General features: G+C 35.3%; 1 protein-coding gene across 4 annotated transcripts in view; it reads left to right on the top strand.

Annotated features, from left to right (window-relative positions):
• The first annotated feature begins 605 nt into the window (after positions 1–605).
• The window catches only part of LOC117334624 (unconventional myosin-IXa-like), a 123,056-nt gene continuing 102,286 nt past the window's right edge, over positions 606–21,375 (top strand). For all 4 annotated transcript variants that reach the window (XM_033894336.1, XM_033894334.1, XM_033894335.1 and 1 more), the window contains exons 1-2: positions 606–916; positions 12,362–13,393. In XM_033894336.1, the coding sequence (XP_033750227.1) occupies positions 12,512–13,393 (882 nt within the window). In that variant the 5' untranslated portion in view covers positions 606–916; positions 12,362–12,511. The remainder of the gene's footprint in view (positions 917–12,361; positions 13,394–21,375) is intronic.

The raw sequence follows: 21,375 nt of genomic DNA, 5'->3' as shown, positions 1-21,375 counted from the left end.
AAATTAAACCAATTGTTTTCTAGTTAAAACATTCATCATCTGAAAGTTGTTCATTAACAATTGCATTTGATATTTATGATAAAAAATGAATCTGGTGGCAGATAACACATAAGGGTTAGTTAGAACATTGTGCGTTTATGGTACATTTACGCAAGGAAATAAATAAATAAATAAACAGTTCTAAATAAATAAATAAATAAATAAATACTTCTAAATAAATAACATCTACATGTTATTATCATCTAAATGAACGCCACTTAGTACAATACGGTAATATTTATAGAAAATCTTTGACTGAGGAAGGTTGCATAAGGCCTATTAGGTAAACGTGTCCAGGATTATGTAGATCTAGACGTATTATTCCTGAGAGTAAAATCACGGAACTAAATGCAAGATCAAGAAAGTCGATTGTTGACATAAGCTTATATACAGGTGTATTACGGAACACGGAAAAAAATGAAAATAGAATATTCACATTATAGAAATAACTAGTATGGAAAGGCAATTTCCGTATTGTGACCAGAAACCGGGCTTACAGTTTACAGACTGTGATAAGTATGGGAAGTTGAAATAATATTAACCAATCACACGCCAGTAAATAGTTCACTGCATGATGAGTAATCCTGAAAGGGAAGACATGGATCACAGCGATGTGATGTCGGTCGAAGGAAGTTCAGACTGACAGTCGGGATTTACACTTTTAGTGGATCAAAGGATAATTATCTACAATTTAGTGAAAGGAAAAAGTGATTATAATGTATCATTTTTCATAAATATTGAAATCCCACTGTGCTTTCATACAGGCCAGACAATCCCTACTTGCCGATCTGCCTGCAGATCGAAAATTGTCGGGATGTGACAAAGGATAAATAAACAGTTTGTGATCGTGATATGGATAATTTATTGATAAATCTAAGTAAGTATATTTCTATTGTATTATAATTACCTTATTTTAAATGTCGCTTGTAGCCGTTGATAGCTATTCCGTGCAATATACTGTGTCTATGATGAGATTGTTTTGGTTGGGTGGTTGTGGGGATGTGTTTACTTTGCGATATATTTGTTATAACTGTTTAGTGCAAAGGAAGTTTTATTGCAGTAATTTAATCAATATACTCTGAAGGTAATCAAGGAACTGTCATTGAATCATGATTAGCAGCGATTTAATTTAGTTTCATTGTTGTAGCAGCTGACAGTGTTTGTGTGTATTGTAGAATACACAAACTTGTATACAATACACAACGTACGTGTACACAAATATAAAATACTACAATGGGAAAACCATACAATACACACGCTACAATACAAGACTTTCAGTAAACCCTGGCAACAGGAGGATTTTTTTGACCCCCTTACATTAAGCTATGAAACTTGAAATTTAAAGTACATATCATTTTTTTAATGACAGAACATGTGTTTTTTAATGACAGAACATGTGGTTATATAATATGACTCCTTAAATTAAGCTGTGAATCTTGCAATAAAATGACATTTTTAATTGCATGTGTTTTTGATCCCTTAGATTTTAGAGAAAGTTCCATTTGTGATTTTCAAAACTTCTTACCTGATATGATGTTAGGTCATCTTAAAGCACTATACAAAAAAAGTTCTACAATCAATAAACATTGATGTGGGGCGATTGATGTGATCTTATATGCAATCATGCGTCAGCAGGATATTTACATTGAAACATATAGTTCCAACTGACTCTATCTTAATGATCTGCTAATATTTAATCATGATGCTTATTATAGTTAACAATATCAAAGTTTCTTAATATGCTATCACATAATTCAATGGGTCCCAGTCAAAGAAACAGATTACAGGACTATAAATGTATCCATGTTAATATGTACAGTATATGCCATGAAAATTAAGCATTCTGCTAGCTACTGCAGTTTAATATATGTTAATGTGTATAGTGTTGTCATGCTACAATAGGAGCCGTTCATTTATAATCCTACAATGACACTGCCTGTGGAAAAACTTGTATTTATCATACCCAATACTGTTCTGATATTTTTGGGGGTCTCAATTAAACTCTTTGATAAGTTTTCTTTTGATATTATATATGAGTTAGAAATAAAATAAAAATGCAAAATTCAGCATGGATATAATTAGGGGCAGAGGTATTTTTAGTCAAAAGTCTATAAGATTTATTAATTCAATACACTGGAATTAATTGAAAGGCTGATGCAGAGTAAAAATAGAGATCATTATGTGGTTACTACAGGCAGAGTCCAGGCCATCCTGACAAGAACCACACCCACCCCACACAAACTATAAAGAACAGGAGCTACTTGAATGCTCTTGAGATTGAGGACATTTGTCGGTGTAAGACACTGCCAATGCTGTCTGTGTCCTACATAATACTATATGTAGATCTCGGGTTACGTTTACTCACAGGACGTGGTTTAAAATGTAAAATTCTTATTTTTCTTTTACTGCACATGTATTAGTAGATATTTATAGATATAAACTAGCATTAATATGTATACTGTAGGTACATTGGTGGTCACAGAGTGGACTGGTTGTTATCTTGTCACTATGATATATACCCTGACACATACTGTACTAACTGGTGGGACATCAGTGACACACGTCAACTCCCTTCTGGCGTATACGTGTGTGGATAATGTGTATTACCGGTATATGTAATGTGCATTATATGCCAGATGATTTATAATATTATGTAAGGTTTTGTACTCAACACTTGTTCCTAATACACATGTATGGAATCATAACACTTTGAAATGTTTCATGCAGTAAATATGAATATACATTTTGTACTATTTCTTAATATTTTCTTAAGAATGGAAAGTATGGTTTATGTAGGGAGGGGCCGCGGTGGCCGAGTGGTTAAGGTTCCCCCAACACTTTAACACTAGCCCTCCACCTCTGGGTTGCGAGTTCGAAACCTACGTGGGGCAGTTGCCAGGTACTGACCGTAGGCGGTGGTTTTTCTCCGGGTACTCCGGCTTTCCTCCACCTCCAAAACCTGGCACGTCCTTAAATGACCCTGGCTGTTAATAGGACGTTAATCAAAAACAAACCAAATTATGTAGGGATTTTCATTACACAATCAATGTTTATATGTGAATTTTTGATGACTAGTACAGTATTAGGCAAATATCAGCAGAATCGTGTCATTTCGGTCCAATTACAATACTACAGCATTGTATTGTCACATAACAGCTAGCTGAAATTGACATCAATCTTCAAATTTTGAAGACAACTCGTACTTGTTTTACACATTTGTGTACACACGTTGCCCCGGTCATTTGTCTGACGGAGGTGACAGTGTACATACTGCATAGTCATCGAAATGTCACATATTAATATTCATTGGTTGTGTGACAAAAATATAAAATAAAATATCTTGTACTAATATAAACTCTAATGTCATGAGGTGATTGATATTATCATAAGAGTTATTATAAATCAGAGTTTGTGCTGAAGTTATCCCCATATGTCTAGTCTTATTAAAGAATTAACAGTTTATATGTAATAGCACTTCCCATAAATAATAACCCATTGCCATATAATACCTGTAGGATCATAATACACACATTTTGTATATATAATATATATTGATATATAAGGGCCAGTATCTGTGATTTGGCCAAGACATACACCTTAAATGCTGGAGACTTTCTGACTACCCTTTAAAGATATAGTTATTTACTTTGCCTTCCCTCAGGATCTTTTGTGTTTAATTTCCTTAGCCTGTAAATATTAAAATCTAGATACTTCCATTGTTATGATCTGACCTTGAATGTCACAGTCACAGTCCACAGAAACCTTCATATAACTGTATGATGGTAAACTAGTTACATTTATACTAGTAATTATCTGTCAGCTTTCTAGTCCACCTATCACATTCACTACAAATAAAGAACAATGAAAAAAATATTTTTAGACTGAAAAAGATATATATACACATATTCTACATGAGAAAATTATATAATTTTTCTTAAATAATTATTTCTTTATTCGAAATGTGCAAAGTACCTACATGTACATTTTCAATCAAGATTTGTCAGCATGTGTTCATATATATATTAATTATAATGTCTGGTAAAATCTGATTTAATACTGAATGCTGCTCCTTTTATTCTTCCATTTATAGGTACAGATAGATCCCATCAATTCAATCACCTAGCATACAATATCTGGAGTGGGAGAGATCGAGGGGGGGGGGGGGGGGGGTGATAAAAACTGGTAATGAGACAAAGACAAACATGTACCTGTCTGTGTGAATTACTGCCAAAGTAAAATTGATGAAAGCTGGTGAGATCCAGCATCATTTGAGCTTGGGGAGTCTAGGACTGTTGGTGTGGTATTGATTGGTGAACTGTATATAGTGGTCTGGTAGTACAGCACATAGGATCCTGTAACATGTTCTCCATACTCTGTATGCTGACCTACTTCTCTACATATTCATATTTAATATCAAATTTATAATACTATCAGGCATGCATGATCATATTTTAATACAAAATCTATATTTTAGTATTACATGCATGTTCACTTCCAATTTTATTTTCAGAGCTTATATAATGTAATTGTGAACATGTTCTCTTGTTCATTGATTATGGAAAATATCAATGTAGCACAAATATTGTTAAAATCTGTAACGTATGTGCATGTGCATCTCTCGATCTTTCAAATATTGAAATAATCAAATTATTAAGGTAAATTACAAAACCAGTTTTAAGGTAAAAAATAGGCTGTTCTCCATGCTGAAAATTGTTCCTGAAAGGAAGAAGAATATCTTCTCTTTTAATTCATTATGAAATATATTAGTCTTAATTCATCCAGGTGCATACAGCTGCTTATCATATGTTGTAAATAACTTCTGTATAAAACATTGTACACAAAGGATAGAGGCGTTACATGCCTGAGGCCATGTTTATTGACCATGTAGCTGTGTTGCTTTCATACTCTGATTCTCTTTGTGGGGGTAAATTATACTGAAAAGTAGGTATACTTAAAGCTTGTACCAGTGAAGTATTGTGATACACCTGTCTTTACTTCTATTTATACTGCACAAGTTATACAGTCCACAGATTTCTATTGTTACTAGTAATATATGTCTGTACTTATATGATGGCAATTTCTGAATCTATACAAAGCCATATTCTTGAGGATTGACAGGCTAAAGAGTCGATCCTGACATATAATAAATCTAGACAATACTTGTACAATTTTAGTGCAGAACTGCCATATCTTTCTCACTGAAGAAAGGTCAAGGTATTTTATGGATAAATGTTTATGTAGGATATAGCAAGACATTGTTGCAAACCACTTTTGTACTCTTAAAGATCAAGGTCACATTGAGGTCAAAAGTCTTTCATGACCATTCAAGATGCTTGTTGGTTGGGAAGGGGTCCACTTGGTGGGCTTAATTAAATTTGACTTTCTGAAAGTAGGACAATAAATAGTGTGCAAGTGATTGGATACAAATTCTTGTAGTCATTTGGCTAATTTTTGTGAATATACTTTTGCCAAAACACATGAAATGTTTTATTGTACCTTACCATATTGGCTAAAAATTCCAGTGAAAATAGCAATTATCAAATCATCTCAAGATTAGCCATTGGCTATATGGCTTATGGCTAGCACTAGCAGAGAAATAGAACTTCAATGATAAGTGGGTGATGAAGAGGTGTGTCATTGTACCATTTCAGTATTTGTTATTTGTATATCCAAGGTCAAGGTCATAATAGCATTGAGTTCAAAGGTCAAATACTTTGTCCAGCCCATAACTCTGACTTGCTGAAGCTAAGGGCTAGATGCATGCATGAAGTGATTGTGTGTGTTCTGGGAGGCTGTGGTATATACTGATGTTTGTCACTCCTTGAATTGTGAAAGTGCAGATCTGAAGCAGAATTTATAGTGCTACCTCACTGAAGCATATTAGCTGAAGGTATCCAACACGACACCTATAGCCTGTCCTTAGCTGGTCACATTATACTGACAATGGGCGAACCATTCATCTCTCCCAGTAGACTCACAGGTATGTCTCTTCCAGGGAACAGAAACCCAAAGCCTTAGTAAAGGTTGGAACCAGTAAACTGGAAACAGAAACAATGTGATGATGATGCTATTTTTAGTTACAGACTGGACACGTAGCATTGTACAAAACAGGTGTAAATAATCATTGTATTTTCTCTTACATCTCAGTTACCTGACAAGTCAGACTGATACTGATCATGATGTTTGTCGATTAGATGAATACCTGAGTTCACAGTGTAACATCAATACCTGGTTTGTACCAGTACAGGTGTGTTCAGGTGACGCGAGGGAGTTACCTGTACAAGGCTTCAGTCTATTTATTGATTGGAGGGAATCTGTGTAATTTATGGGGAGAGATTGAGGGATTTTGTGTAACAAAGCATTAGTTACATCCATCTTGGTAAGAGATAAAGTGCTTTGCCCATCATCATGCAGAATGCCTAAACTTTTCACATTTCAAACAACTGAAACTTGCCTGAAATAATTCTGGAATGGTCTTGACCAAGTTTTGTTATTTTTTGGGTTGGTCTGAAATCCAAGATGGCCACCATAGCCACCATTTTGAAAAAAAAAAAATGTGATCTTCTTCTCCAGTTTACCTATAGCTAGTGTCTCTGAGTTGGAAATGTTATTTTTCGGCCTCAAAAAAATTTGGCAGTCATGTAGCTACAGTGGCCATATTGTAATATGATTGCACAAATATTGTTTTTCTGCAAAACCCTTATTTAACACTTCTTCTCAAGTTCCAACAGTGGGATTCAATTCAAATTTGCCAGGAATGATTCCGAGATGGCTCTGACCAATGTTGTTATTTTTTGAGTTGCTCAGAAATCCAAGATGGCCAAGTATATACACTATTGCACCCTCCCAATTGATCTCAGTACTACTTTATCTAAAGTCGGATGACCATTAAGGCCCATGGGTTATCATATTTGTCCGACAATAAGCCCATGCCTGCAGGGCTTTTTCTGAGGGCTTTTTGGGGCCGTTAATGGACCCCATTCCCAATTGAAATTATTTCATATTTAAGCCAAATTCCCAAATTTTCAGTTTACTCATGAAAAAATCTTTCCCAATCAACCAATTTTCTTCCCAAAATGAGACAAAAAGACCCTTTCCCAAATCAGTGAGAAAAAGCCCTTGCCTGGTAACAAGCTTAAGCCCAGCCATGATTATTACGATGAAAATGTTAACAAATGTCTCCAGTAAAAGTTGATGTGTTGAATCGTCTGTGTTTAATGCAGAATGAACCTTGACCACCTGAAGTAGAAGTTTCCAAAGTAAATGAAAATGGCCACTAGATTCAGATCTCATCCATAGTTTACAGTGATATGATAACTTTGTTATCATCACTCTAGTTGGAAGGGTACTGATGCTGAAGTCTTGTGTGAATTGGTTATTTTTACACTTAGATTTGGGGGGGGGGGGGGGGGGGGTGTATTCCTGAAGATGGTCCTGACCTTCTAGCTCAGTGAAACGAAATCTGTAATGTTAATGTTACACAGCTATTATATTGTTTGCATATAGCATATATACCCACAGATTGAGCTAGGAAAAGTCTAGAGGAAGTCAACGAAAAGAGCAAACCACCATGCTATTATGTTCTGGGACACTCTATATATAAATATCCAAGTGCAGAAAAATTTGTAAATAAAAATCAAATTATTACAACAACTGCACAACTCTCCTTTAGCAGATGCTTGTTCCAGAAGAAGTCGGACAGCCTTATCCATTTATAAATATCAAATATGATATCTAGCCTTTCTTCAGTACAGTATATTCTGATATCAAATGTGAATGCCAGCTTTAGCTACAATACTAGGCAAGGTTGTATTTAATTAGCCATCTGTCAGGATCCTCACCACAACTATCTCGTGATGGGGCCTGGTACCATTGATTAAGTATTTAACGATTGAGGTAGGTGAACTGAACAAATACTGTCAACATTATACTTGGGGAATCAACAATGTAGACAAAATCAGATTGGGCAGATTTTTGGTCAGTATAGACCTAGATCTAGTTTGATTTGTGACACAGCCCTTGGACTCGCGTATGTGTGGGAGTGCCGACTGGGGGTGGATATAGGGATTGTTATACAGGTGAAATGGTTACAGGTAAAAAGCTATTTGTAACACTATAATAGTTATCAAGGTTATGTTGACTTCCAATACAATACAATATGATAAAATTTTATATGTCGTGTATAAGATAGCATCAGAAACGCTGTAATATAATCTTATAACACCATGGTCATGATATGTACGTACTGTTCAATAAAGTATTCCTAGATGACATTTAATGATGTCATGGCGATTGTTGTGTCATGTAATGAATTTCCTTCCTCCAAAAATAACAATATATTTCTTTTTTTTTACCAGGTACTGGAACGTGTTATGTATATACAATGTATATGAATGACAAAAGTATTTTTTTTATTTCCTACCTAGATATAAAACATCCAAGGATCTCTAACACAAATGTAACTGAGGCTTAATTGTGTTACTGGGTAATTTGTTATTATAATGTCCAATCGAAAAACAACAGTGACCCATTCATCATTTTGATGTCGACCCAGCTTATAATTTGACTTAACAATTAACAAAACCCAGAACCAGGAAAATTGGCAAGTTATTAGCATTGGTCTTCAATTATTGATGGACTTTGCTGACTCTGTTGAATCTACTTGTTAAATAGAGATTTGATTATACCTGCTGTTTAAATCTTGTCCGTTCAACATAGATCTGCAACAGAGAAACTTGTGTAGAATATGTAAGGTATATTGAGCTGGTCATCCTTTTTGATTATTGAACAGTTATGAAAGTTCGAAATTTCATCTGTAGATGTAGATTTGACCTTTCCATAACCGAACACACATGGAAACAAAATAGTCTAAGTTGAACTTTCTGGTTGGCTTATTGGAGTTTTGATATTATAAATAAAAGATAATACAAACATGTATTTTTGCAGATTTTTGTCTATATAATGTCTATTGTGAAATCCATCTCCTACAGATAAAGAGGTTTGGTAAGCATGATTTTTGATTCACGATTCACATTTCTTTTACCTAAGGCAAATCATAACGCTCTGACATTCTCTAACCTTGATCACCTTTTGGGAAATCGAAATTTGGATTTAATAACTTTCATGTAAAGAAGAAAATGGTAGAAAATATTTTGAGGCCTTTATACATCTCCTGGTTATATCTTGAGGAAGGACACGAAAGTATTTGTAAGGAACTATGATAAGATGACATAATTCATACGGTACCCGTAATTGTAAAATTATATACTGCAGTAAATTTTATGTTCCAATTTCATAGCACTTATTTTCAGTTGATAAAGCTCTTGAAATATTCCTAAAATGTAATTTTCTATCGCCACCATAAGATAGATATTTATTGTTTATCTCCGTGAGAGTATATTAGGAGATAGAGCTAGGCTGTTTTTGTAGTGGGATTTCCTAATCTGTAGCCATTAGTTTTGGTATTTAGCAAATACTGGGCGGTGAATGTGGAGATTGTTGTAAACATATCGGTGAGGCATCTCAAATCACAGAAAAGGGCTACTGAATCCCCACGAGAGTTTGTAGAATGTCAGAGCATCACACATAGGTACAACACACTGTACATTGTGATGAAACGCTAGGTTTAACAGTAGGTAGTGTCACAGGTTATCAAAATGTTTGGTTCCCCCTGTGATCCTACAGAGTTATGTCCCTTATGATATAGTGGACAATAAATGTTATACAATAATTCTTTTCAGATGAAACTTTCCCAGAGTAAAGACATATAGACTCTGTAAGCTGTAGGCCAAGGTCATAATCGATAGTATGACTTAAGGTTTAATAACGACCTTGGAGTTGACTAAAAATAAGTCTACATCAAGAAGTCATCATTTTTGTCAAGTTATTTGATTAACATACATTTAGATAAACATTTCCAAGGCTATGCCATGATATGAAACTTGATAGAAAGATATGTGATTTAACAGCCTGTAAATGCCATCCAGCATGAACATATTAAACCATATAACTACAGCCACAGTTCTCCTTCAAAATGGTTTTCTATGTAAACAATTATGTTGTTGGTAATGATTATCTTAGTTTAAATCTAGGTGGAGTTAAAATGGAATGGACCAAACTAGGAGAAATAGAGGATATCTAACAGTGTCTTCAGTAATACCAAATATATTTCACGAGTGGGGCTAATATTTTGATATTTTTCACGAGTGCGCAGCACGAGTGAAAAATATCAAAATATTAGCCACACGAGTGAAATATATTTGGTATTACTGAAGACACTGTTAGATATTCTGTTTATTACATTTTTTATCAACGAAAACCCTACCCCGTATGCTAAGTAGGACTACAGCGATAATTTGTAAACAAAAACAGTAGTTTCCCCTGTCCAGGTGCTGACATATATGTCGGGCTTTCTGATTGGTCAATTATTTTGGTATTTTCTAATCTTTAATTTGATTGGTCAAATCAGCAAAAGTGATATTTTTCACTAGTGAAAAATATGATATTCTTCACTAGTGAAAAATATCACTTTTATAGAATGAATAATTTTTGATATTTCACTGGTAAAAATGTAATAATAATAATTATTATTAATATAAGGGGAACCTATATGTGAAGCTTTGAGAAATATTCTTCCAGTATAGCGATAGCAACCTTCAGTTGTCAAAATCCTGTCGACCATTTTGTTTTCTTGATCAGATCTATACTCGAAATTGAATGGGCATAACTATCGACCAAGGGGAAAATTGGATCACAGAAATTGGACATAGAGTGATTTCGATAGTTCACGATCTGATGGCGGTGGGTTAAAAAGTGTGGGGTTGTATCTGACTACATGCATGTTTCTCTGGGTACATTGGGCTTCCTCCCAGGCCCCCCACTTATATTTATTTGATAACTGTCATAATTTATAGTTTATTATAATGCAGTAACATTTCTGTTACTATTATGAAAGTGGTTTAATGGAGGCAGCTTTAATGTATTGTTTGTAAGCTGGACAAGGGTCCTAACCCCGCCTAATCCAACTTCAAATGAATTCGGGCATACTTAGTATACAGCTAGTTCTGCTAGCAAGAAAGGCCAGAAGTGTTACCTCATTAGGCACCTTAATCTCATTCTCACAGTTTAGAATACTGTACAGCTCTGTATACAGTAGTCTTGATAGAGATCGCCAGTGGGAAGTATTTATACACAAACTATGTTATGTAGATAATGCCACGACTAGGAAGTGTATTATGGTGAGAAATAATTAATATGTATTCAACCGAATTATAAGCGGGTATACAATGTGTATACATAGATAGAATTGTCTGTATTGACGTATCTAGCAGTCCGAGATGTATTATGTCTGGTACATAGCCATTGTCTGTACGCATTATAACTACTGTACTCAACCTGGATAAGTGTAGCGGAGACTTCACAATTTCATGAAAAAATATCAATACATGGTTACAGAGTTTGTCAGATTCAGATTCCAAGAGAAAATTGTTTAAAAAAGTAATTAAAGTAACTTGAGATGCTCTGTCTGTACTAGTACTATAATGGATGAAAAATATGAACTAAATATTAGCACTGTGAAAAATAAATTCACAAAAATTTACCCCTACACAAATAATGTTCTTGATTCAGCTATATTAGGTACACATCTCTATGTCAGAAGTTTAGAACACAAGGCAGATCTGCTCATTAACGAAAAAAAAAGTACCATACTCATGTTTAATCGTTAAAATGCAAATTTGAGGAAGGTCACTTTCTGAAATTTAGCCCTTTTTGACGCTCAAATTCGGTAAAATAACCTGCTATACAGTATAGCTGATCAGGTAAGGAAGGTTCCCATCTCGTGCCAGCACCTACTTGACTTACAATTTATAATTATCTCCCTTTTTACTGTAATATGGTATGTGTAGCTTTATATAGGTGACCTGTGTTCTGGTGCTGTGTATTGATCTTTTGAATATTCAATGTTTTGCAGTCTACATGTATACATGTGTTCTGTAGTCATAAAAAAATTGATTTAACCGAGAGATTGATATGTTGAGGCTGGATGATACTTTTTTTTTTCCTCCTGAAAAAAAATTACAGTCCTCAGTTTTATGTAAAATAAAACAAGATTGTATAAACCTTGTTGATTTTGTTCAGAGCTGGTGAGCTTAAACTTTCCCTTCTGGTTGGACTTACATGCTAATAAGCCTGTGTGATATTCCTCTAGGCTGTCATATTGGACTACAGTTCCCGATGGCTGAAATGAATGTTGATTGTATGGCTAGTAAATTTCTATAAAGATATACTGTGTATTTATAACTCTCTTCTATCATGTTTTCAGATGCTGAAGTTTATAGAGAGAATCAAGATGGACAGAGTGGACAGGCCTTATCACCATGGTGTTAGGGACATGGAGATTCTGTAGGGCGTATGATCTTATCAGGGAAGTCTTTGTAACACTGGTTGTTTGGTCCATCTAGAACCAACATCCATGGCTGATCTGCTGTCGGCAAGGTCAAAGCGTGTGCACATTGTGCGACGCATGAGCATGGAAACCTACATGGTACGTATATATCCAGGATCACTCACTTACGAATGCGAGTTCACGTCTATAGAAGCGGAGAAAACAACATCAGCGCTGGAAATTGTTGCGGTGGCTGTAAACAAACTACGTCTTGGCAGTTCAGATAACTATGAATTAGCTGAAGTTTTGTCAACTGGTGGACAATTATGTAAAGAGAGAAGACTGGAACCGTCAGAAAATCCCGTACGTATTCAACTCTTGTGGCCAAAAATCATAAACGCAGAAATGGAACGTGGTACTGGATTAACTGGATACAGGTTCTACCTGAGGAAAAAGGATCCCGATAATCACACTAGAACTTCCTCGTGGCAGGATTACCACGACATAACAAGCCCTGCTGATACTTTTCTCACTAGTTTCTTACAGTCACCCACAAACAACAAGGAATACCCCGACCTATGTAACTTACCTGATCTGAATGAACGAACTCTTCTAGACAACATTAAGTCGAGATACCACAATTCCAATATATATACTTATGTTGGATCCATACTAATTGCGGTGAATCCATTCAAATTCTTTCCCATTTACAATCCGAAATATGTGAAAATGTATCAGAATAAACGTTTAGGTGAACTACCACCACATATATTTGCAATAGCCGATGCAGCATTCTACACCATGTTGAGGACAAAGAAAAATCAGTGTATCGTAATTTCTGGAGAGTCAGGATCCGGAAAGACGGAGAGTACTAACTTACTGTTGCATCACTTGACCGCTCTCAGCCAGAAGGGGGCACACGGCAGTGGAGTTGAGCAGACTATTCTAGGTGCTGGCCCAGTGTTAGAGGTATGTGTTTACATATGTTTCTCAAATATATAACTTTTCAAGTTGCCACAGAACAAAAAATGGTATCTTGGTAACCAGCACATTTACAAATGATAATGATTCAAGAGGAATGATCAGGAGAAAATAGTGAGATTGTCATCCATTATCATTAAATCTTTATGATTCATGAATTACACTGCATAATCTTTGGTATCCAAGCACTGAGGACACCAGAGAAAATGCTTGGATTAATTCATTGCTTCATGCATGTTGTCCTTTTGTCTAATATACCATGGCATTGGCTCTACCCTCCAACATCTTCCTTGTACATCAGTAAATTTCTCTTAGTACATCAGTACATCTCCCTAGTACATCAGTACATCTCTCTAGTACATCAGTACATCTCTCTAGTACATCAGTAAATCTCTCTAGTACATCAGTAAATCTCTCTAGTACATCAGTACATCTCTCTAGTACATCAGTAAATCTCTCTAGTACATCAGTAAATCTCTCTAGTACATCAGTAAATCTCTCTAGTACATCAGTACATCTCTCTAGTACATCGGTACATCTCTCTAGTACATCAGTAAATCTCCCTAGTACATCAGTAAATCTCTCTAGTACATCAGTAAATCTCTCTAGTACATCGGTACATCTCTCTAGTACATCGGTACATCTCTCTAGTACATTGATACATCTCTGAAGTACATCAGTAAATCTCTGTAGTACATCAGTAAATCTCCCTAGTACATCAGTAAATCTCTCTAGTACATCAGTAAATCTAGCTAATACATGAATTTGACAGAATTCTCATCGGTCCCGCATGAGGTAATTGTCTATATATATTGGTTAATTTCATTCAAATTAAAAAACAACAGGGGTTGTGTGTATTTAAAGGGGTTGATAGAATCTTGAAGCTGTTAGCTCAGACCTTAATAATTCTAATCGAAAACCTGTTTTAATTTGGATCCAGTGTTTTCTACTGAATGCTGTGGATTAAACTGTTCATCTCCACTTTGTTGTCTCAGTCACAACTAAGCAAATGTTTGGAGACGTCAAACAAAATCAATGTAAAAACAGACAGATACGTCTTGGTATGGCAGAGCACATGTCAAGCTGACAGGTACATACATTACAAATTGAAGGAAAAAAACGAGCATAGGAATTACGACACGAGCGAGACATTGAGTGGTCTGTTGTGTAAAAAATAGCCACGTGTGAAATGTGGCCTAAACATTTGGGAAAAATCTCTAAACTGATTATAGTTCTAAATAGAATCTTAACCTAATTGCCTATTTATCAAGATCAACAAATTAATTTGATATTGATACAGTTTATGTACACTATTGATTCTGTATAGATCAAATAGCACTGATGTAAACATCACAACTTTAATGGGTGTCTACCAGTCATCAGGTTTGTCCTGCTGGTTAACGCTGCAACTTAACGTAATTTTCTATTTTACGTAACTTGTAATAGAAGTAAGATGCAATGGGAAAGAACAGGAATGATTTTCAACACACCTGGCATGAGTTGTTCTGTTAGTGTTAGAATATGTGTGGCATATCATTTGAAGGTGTCACATACTTTAAATAATTAAGAATGATCCCATGTTACAAGAATTGACCATCTTGATCAGGTGACTGTAACTTTCCTATTGTTGCTAACTCGTCTGTTTTACAGGGAAGCAGTCCAAACTTGTTAAAAATCTTTACAAAGACTTTAAAAGATACAGACAAACCTGCTCTATAGCAGCACACTGTATCCAGCGACTTCCTGTCTTATCTGACTTGTTTAGAGTCCCTTGATGATTTTTACAAACTTTGATTTATAACTGTCTTCAATGACTGTATAATATGCAACTAGCTAACGACCTTGACTTTACATGCTCATTGAGTTTTTAAACCGTAATTTAACAACTTTCATGATTTTTTAAAATCTTTTTTTCCTGTTCTTCCATTGAGATCGATTCAGTATGAAACTCTAGATGTGTCAGGATTAAGCTTGAGCGTTCCTTTTGATGCAAACATTTAGGTGATCGTGACTTCCTTAAAAAATGCTTCATATGTTAATGGCGATTATTCATTTATTTTCTATATTTCTTGAAGGATTCATTGATGATTTAGTTCTTGATCCAATATTACATTTCTGGCATGGTCTGATGTGCTATTTATAGCTTTGACATTGTTACCAGTAAAGCCAGGTTTAAATCTATCAAAATGACAGTTCAGTGACAGGTGTAATCACACTGACCGCCTATGTAAAGTTAAAAAGAAATGCAACATAATAATGAATTGATTTGATTGTGAATAATTAAATCAGTAATAAAAATCAATAGCTTGATTTACCATCAAGATATGTTAAAAAAAAAAAGTGTTTAGCTTAATAATACTGTGAAATCTCTTAATCAAAATTTCTGGGTGATTTGGTCATCCAGAGGTTTATCATGCACATAAACTGACAATTGCCTTTCATCAAGATGACTCGGGTTTGATTCCCTGATTGGACATGAAGATCCAGGTATATAGGGTCACCTGACCCAACCACATGGGTTTCCTCAGGGTACAAATAAGTTTACATTCAATTAATTTTAAGCACAAGTGTGTACAGTATTTGGAATTTAATCAGAAATACAATTTCAAATAAAAAAGGGGTGAACTTTGAGTGGTGAGAATGTTGGAGAACATATTGGACAATTGCAATCCCCACTGATAGCCTGATACGAGATTGATCGAGATTGATCGTTAATATTGTTGGAAACATTACCCAATCGCCACTGATAGCCTGATATGAGATTGATCAAGATTGATAGTTAATATTGTTGGAAACATTACCCCAACTGGTGATGACCCAACATCTACCCACGTAACCAGGCCGCTTCCTGTTGTTCCTTGTCATTAGCCTAATTGAGTGTTATGACGTGTGTGTATTGTTACATGTTGTACACACATGGTCTCTGGCATAAACATCAACAACTTAAAATGATGCTTGGTCTGGGTTTTTTTTCGCAGCCTACACACAGAAGCCAATTTCATCACAGTAGATATATCTTGATGCATTTTCCAGTTTTTTAGCCCACCATCATCAGATGGTGGGCTATTCAAATCGCCCTGCGTCCGTGGTCCATGGTCCGTCGGTCCCTCCGTCCGGCCGTCTCTCCGTCCGTAAACAATTCTTGTTATCGCTATTTCTCAGAAAGTGCTGAAGGGATCTTTCTCAAGTTTCATATATAGGTTCCCCTTGGTTCCTAGTTATGCATATTGCATTTTGAGACCGATCGGAAAACAACATGGCCGACAGGCAGCCATCTTTGATTTTGACAAGTGAAGTTTGTTATCGCTTTTTCTCAGAAAGCACTGAAGGGATTTTTCTCAAATTTCACATGTTGGTTCCTCTTGGTGCCTAGTTATGCATATTGCATTTTGAGACCAATCAGATAACAACATGGCTGACAGGCAGCCATCTTGGATTTTGACAATTGAAGTTTGTTATCGCTATTTCTCAGAAAGTGCTGAAGGGATCTTTCTCAAATTTCATATGTAGGTTCCCCTTGGTGCCTAGTTATGCATATTGCATGTTGAGACCAATCAGAAAACAGCATGGCCGACAGGCAGCCATCTTGGATTTTGACAATTGAAGATTGTTATCGTGATTCCTCAGAAAGTACTGAAGGAATCTTTCTCAATTTTTTTTGTAGGTTCCCCTTGGTGCCTAGTTATGCATATTGCATTTTGGGACCAAAAGGAAAACAACATGGCCGACAGGCAGCCATCTTGGATTTGACAATTGAAGGGATCTTTCTCAGATTTCATTTGTAGGTTCCTCATGGTTTCTTATAAGGATATTGCATTTTGGGACCGATCAGAAAACAACATGGCCGACAGGCAATTGAAGTTTGTTATCGCTATTTCTCAGAAATTGATGAAAGGATCTTTCTCAAATTTCATATGTAGGTTTCCCTTGGTCCCTGCATGGTATTGCATTTTTGGACCAATCTGAAAACAACATGGCCAGCAGACAGCCATTATCGCTAAATCTTAAATTTGTTATATAGGTTCCCTTTGTTTGAAAAGTACTAGAGGGATGTTTCTGAATTTACACAGATTAGTAAGACTTAGAGGAAGGGAAACGTAAAGAAAAGATCAATCTGACATGGAACCTATAAAGATCATTCAATGGTGGCATGGGCTTGTTTTTGATTTTGATTAAATATCAAACGCTCAATTTTGTAGAAATATCAAAATTTTTATATAATGTTATATTATTAATTAAGTTTTCCTTTTTAGGGATTCCAATAAAATTAATCAACACAGTTTAGCTATAGATTAGAAGTGGCTATTTATAAATGTATATGGACAAATGTATACTTAGCAAGGGTTGTCTGAACCACCTGTAACTTACATTATTAAAACATTTTTCAGGGTTTCATTGGAAAGGAATTTGTTACCAATTCTTTTCCACATGAAGGATCTGAATTATTTTTGAAATACAAAGTTAACTTTCAAAAGAAATAAAAATGTGATATAAAAGTAAGAAGTTTTGCTGAAAATTTGTAAGATTTTATTAGGTCACCTGAGACGAAGCCCTGCCCCCCCCCTCCCCCCCTAACTCCTAGCTTCTTTCAATAAATCATATTTCAGTCATTAATTTAGTTAAGTTGTCATTCATAGTTTTCAAAATTCAAATATGTCCGGATGAGTTGGTTTGAAAAATTATATGTCAAAATGTGCTCTATAAATTGTAATCTTCTTAAACTTAAAATTTGAACATTAATTATGCTACCTAATTTTCCTGTACGGAAATTTTAATAAGGTTGGTATCTGTGTAGGGGAGGGTATGTACTCTGATGTTTTAACACCTATTTCCAGGGCGATACAGTAATTATAGACTAGTTGGGGTCTGCTCCAGGTAGTGTACTTCTCGGAGGAAGCTCGGCCTTCCTGGTACAAACTGTGGTTTTGGGGTGCCAGACAGTACAGGGTGATTAACCACCTGGCTGTGATATACTCCAGGTTGAAAATTGTCATGATCTCCAGGTAAAGAATTTTGATCTAATTATAAAAAAAAGAGCTTTGCTATCTACAGTTTGACAGCGTTGTATGATTGATAACTCAACCCTTATATAAACAATCTCCTTTGGGTAAAAACATCTGAAACATTTTTGCTACGATCATTAACAAGATGTGAAAATGAAAGCCAGCCTTGGCTGTAGATTAATTTAAGTGATGCTTGCTGACATGGTTAAAATGATATACATTGTTCATGTATACAAATATCAAGGTAGAGATATATACATTGCTTTTGTGTAGACATTTTGAAAACAGGCTATAGCTAAAAGTTGAATATCTGGAGTCGGGAGAATCATAAATTATATATAAACAAAATGCCTATGAGAACGCCCTCTTATGTTGTGGAGACCTAGAGCTGGACATGTACTCTTGCTTACAAGTCTCCATTTGGATATCCCTGGGACTTAGTCACAGACAGCCATACAAGTATGTTATAGTCACAGTCTCAAGATAACCTGATCGGTTCCTTGATAGCCCGACTTCAAGGAAATCAAGAAATCAAGAAATACAGCATTGTGTTTTTTTTTGTTTATTGATTTGCTTAGTTGGAGATTGTATATCTTTATATAGACATTTGGTGAGGATGTTAACATATAGGGGGGGGGGGGGGGGGGGTTACTGATGTGTCAAGTTTAAGGTTTAAGTGTTGTCATACCGTAATGACAACATTTAATTAGGCTGCTGATGTGTCAAGTTAAAGTGTTGTAATACCGTAATGTCAGCATATAATTAGGCTACTGATGTGTTGGGTTAAAGTGTTATCATACCGTAATATCAACATATAATTAGGCTACTGTTGTGTTGGGTTAAAGTGTTATCATACCGTAATATCAACATATAATTAGGCTACTGTTGTGTTGGGTTAAAGTGTTGTCAAACCGTAATGTTAACAAATAATTAAACTGCTGATTTGTCGGGTAAAAATTTTATTGTCCAGCATGGAAAGATTGAAACATATTAATGCAAATTCTTTAGTTCAATATATTTTATTGTGTGTAAGGCCAATTATTACTGCACATTACAAGTTGCACATCATTACATTTAATACAATAGCCAATCTGTAGACATGATATAATCTATAAGATGCAGACACCTCTGGAAATATTATGAAAAAGTACAAAGACGTGTGTATATATTGCATACATTCCCCACTATAGATAATGATTTGCACTTTGCCAATCAGATTACAGCATTCTTATGCCAATTTAAAGTGCTATCCCAGTGAAATATCACAGCTATGGGATCATTATACTTTACCAATCACAACACTACTCCTTCATCATACATACACTCAGTAGAATACATTTTACGTAATACACCGATGAATGGATCACATAGTCCTACCTAACACAAGGGTCGGTCTGTGGTTCCTGTTACCAGTGTAAGTTGTGAGGAAAACATAGATAATACAATACACCTATTTTTATTTTATTTATTTATATATTTTTTTGTGGTTCAAATCTTTATATACTGTAGTCATGAAAGTTTCCAGTGAATCTAGATCTGATGTCTTGAAGGATCATGTTTACATATGAAGCGTACAACTTTCTGAATCCTTTAAATTGCCGTTTTTATGTCAAGATTTCAAAGATATAGCATTATACATCAGTGGATGATAAACACCAACACCTTTTCCTGAACATGAAACATGTGGTGAATGTTTAATGGTAAATATTTACTCTTGTACATTAAAGAAAATGCATGGATTGGTCACCGATTTCTTAAAGTGTGAAATTTATACAAATCTTTAAGTAGGAGTAATAACCATGCCTTATTGGCCCGAAGTAACATTTCAGATGTGATTGACTGTAGGAAGGATACCTCAGTATGCAGGGCTTTTTCTGAGGGCTTTTTGGGGCCATTAATGGGCCCCATTCCCAATCAAAATAATTTCATATTTAAGCCAAATTCCCAAAATTTAGAGTTTACTCCTGAAAAAAGTCTTTCCAAATTCACCAAGTTTCTTCCCAAAATGAGACAAAAAGGCCCTTTCCCAAACTAGTCAGAAAATGTTCTGGTATATATGTCAGACATTGGCTGGATATGTACGACACTGTACTGCTGTACATGTACATGTGTATACTTCAGTCGTAAATGTTCTTGTCCAGAAATGTCTTCTCTCAGTTTTCAGATCTCTTTAAAATTTGAGGGCCTAGTATATGATCCTTACATACATAGTCATGATTTGTGAAGTCACATTTTAACTTGACAATATTCTTCTTGGTATATTTTCATATTCAAGTGCAATTTCGATATAAAAATGTTTGTCATGACATGAGATGGCTTTTGAGTTGTTCTGTACCACAGACTGGAAGTGTGGCACAATATTTTCAGCACACTCTATAGCTAAAGCTCATCTATATGGCAAGATAGCAATCCGAGTGGAGTGCCATCCTGTTCAGACTAGGACACATACTAATTTGAATATCTGAACAAATGTGTAACAGTTTTCAAGGAGACAACAAACATGATAACTGTATGTTTGTATTGTAATCTTATACACGGGTACAGTTGTAAAATATAAGCATCTCAAGTACACAGGACATGGATAGGTATGCTGGAACAATCGGGTTAAACTGTCTTGTCTAAGCACACAAATGTGGTACCCATGTGTGTAGCTAGGGTAGACGAGACATTTTAGTATGCTGAACAGTATGTTTTGTAGATTTTATTAGACAAGTCTAAAGTCACTGGTACAGTAAGTGACAGGAAGATAAAGTTTCCAGCATCATTTACAGTAGAACTGAAGGACAGGTCCATTGTCTACACATGTTTACCAGATTCTGTGATTCCAAGTCAGATACGGTTGATTTGGAATGGTCTCTTCTGTCCGACCTATAACTTTGTGTTAATAGGCAGTTTACGTCATATCTATACACACGTGTATCGATCCATCATTTCTACAGTGAAGTGCTGTTAGTCAGTGCAGTTTTC

Source organism: Pecten maximus, chromosome 9 (genome assembly GCF_902652985.1).
Source record: "Pecten maximus chromosome 9, xPecMax1.1, whole genome shotgun sequence".
In the NCBI taxonomy this organism is placed as follows: Eukaryota; Metazoa; Mollusca; class Bivalvia; order Pectinida; family Pectinidae; genus Pecten; species Pecten maximus.
The sequence above is the reverse complement of the archived record's forward strand: the minus strand, read 5'-3'. Positions and strand labels throughout refer to the sequence as shown.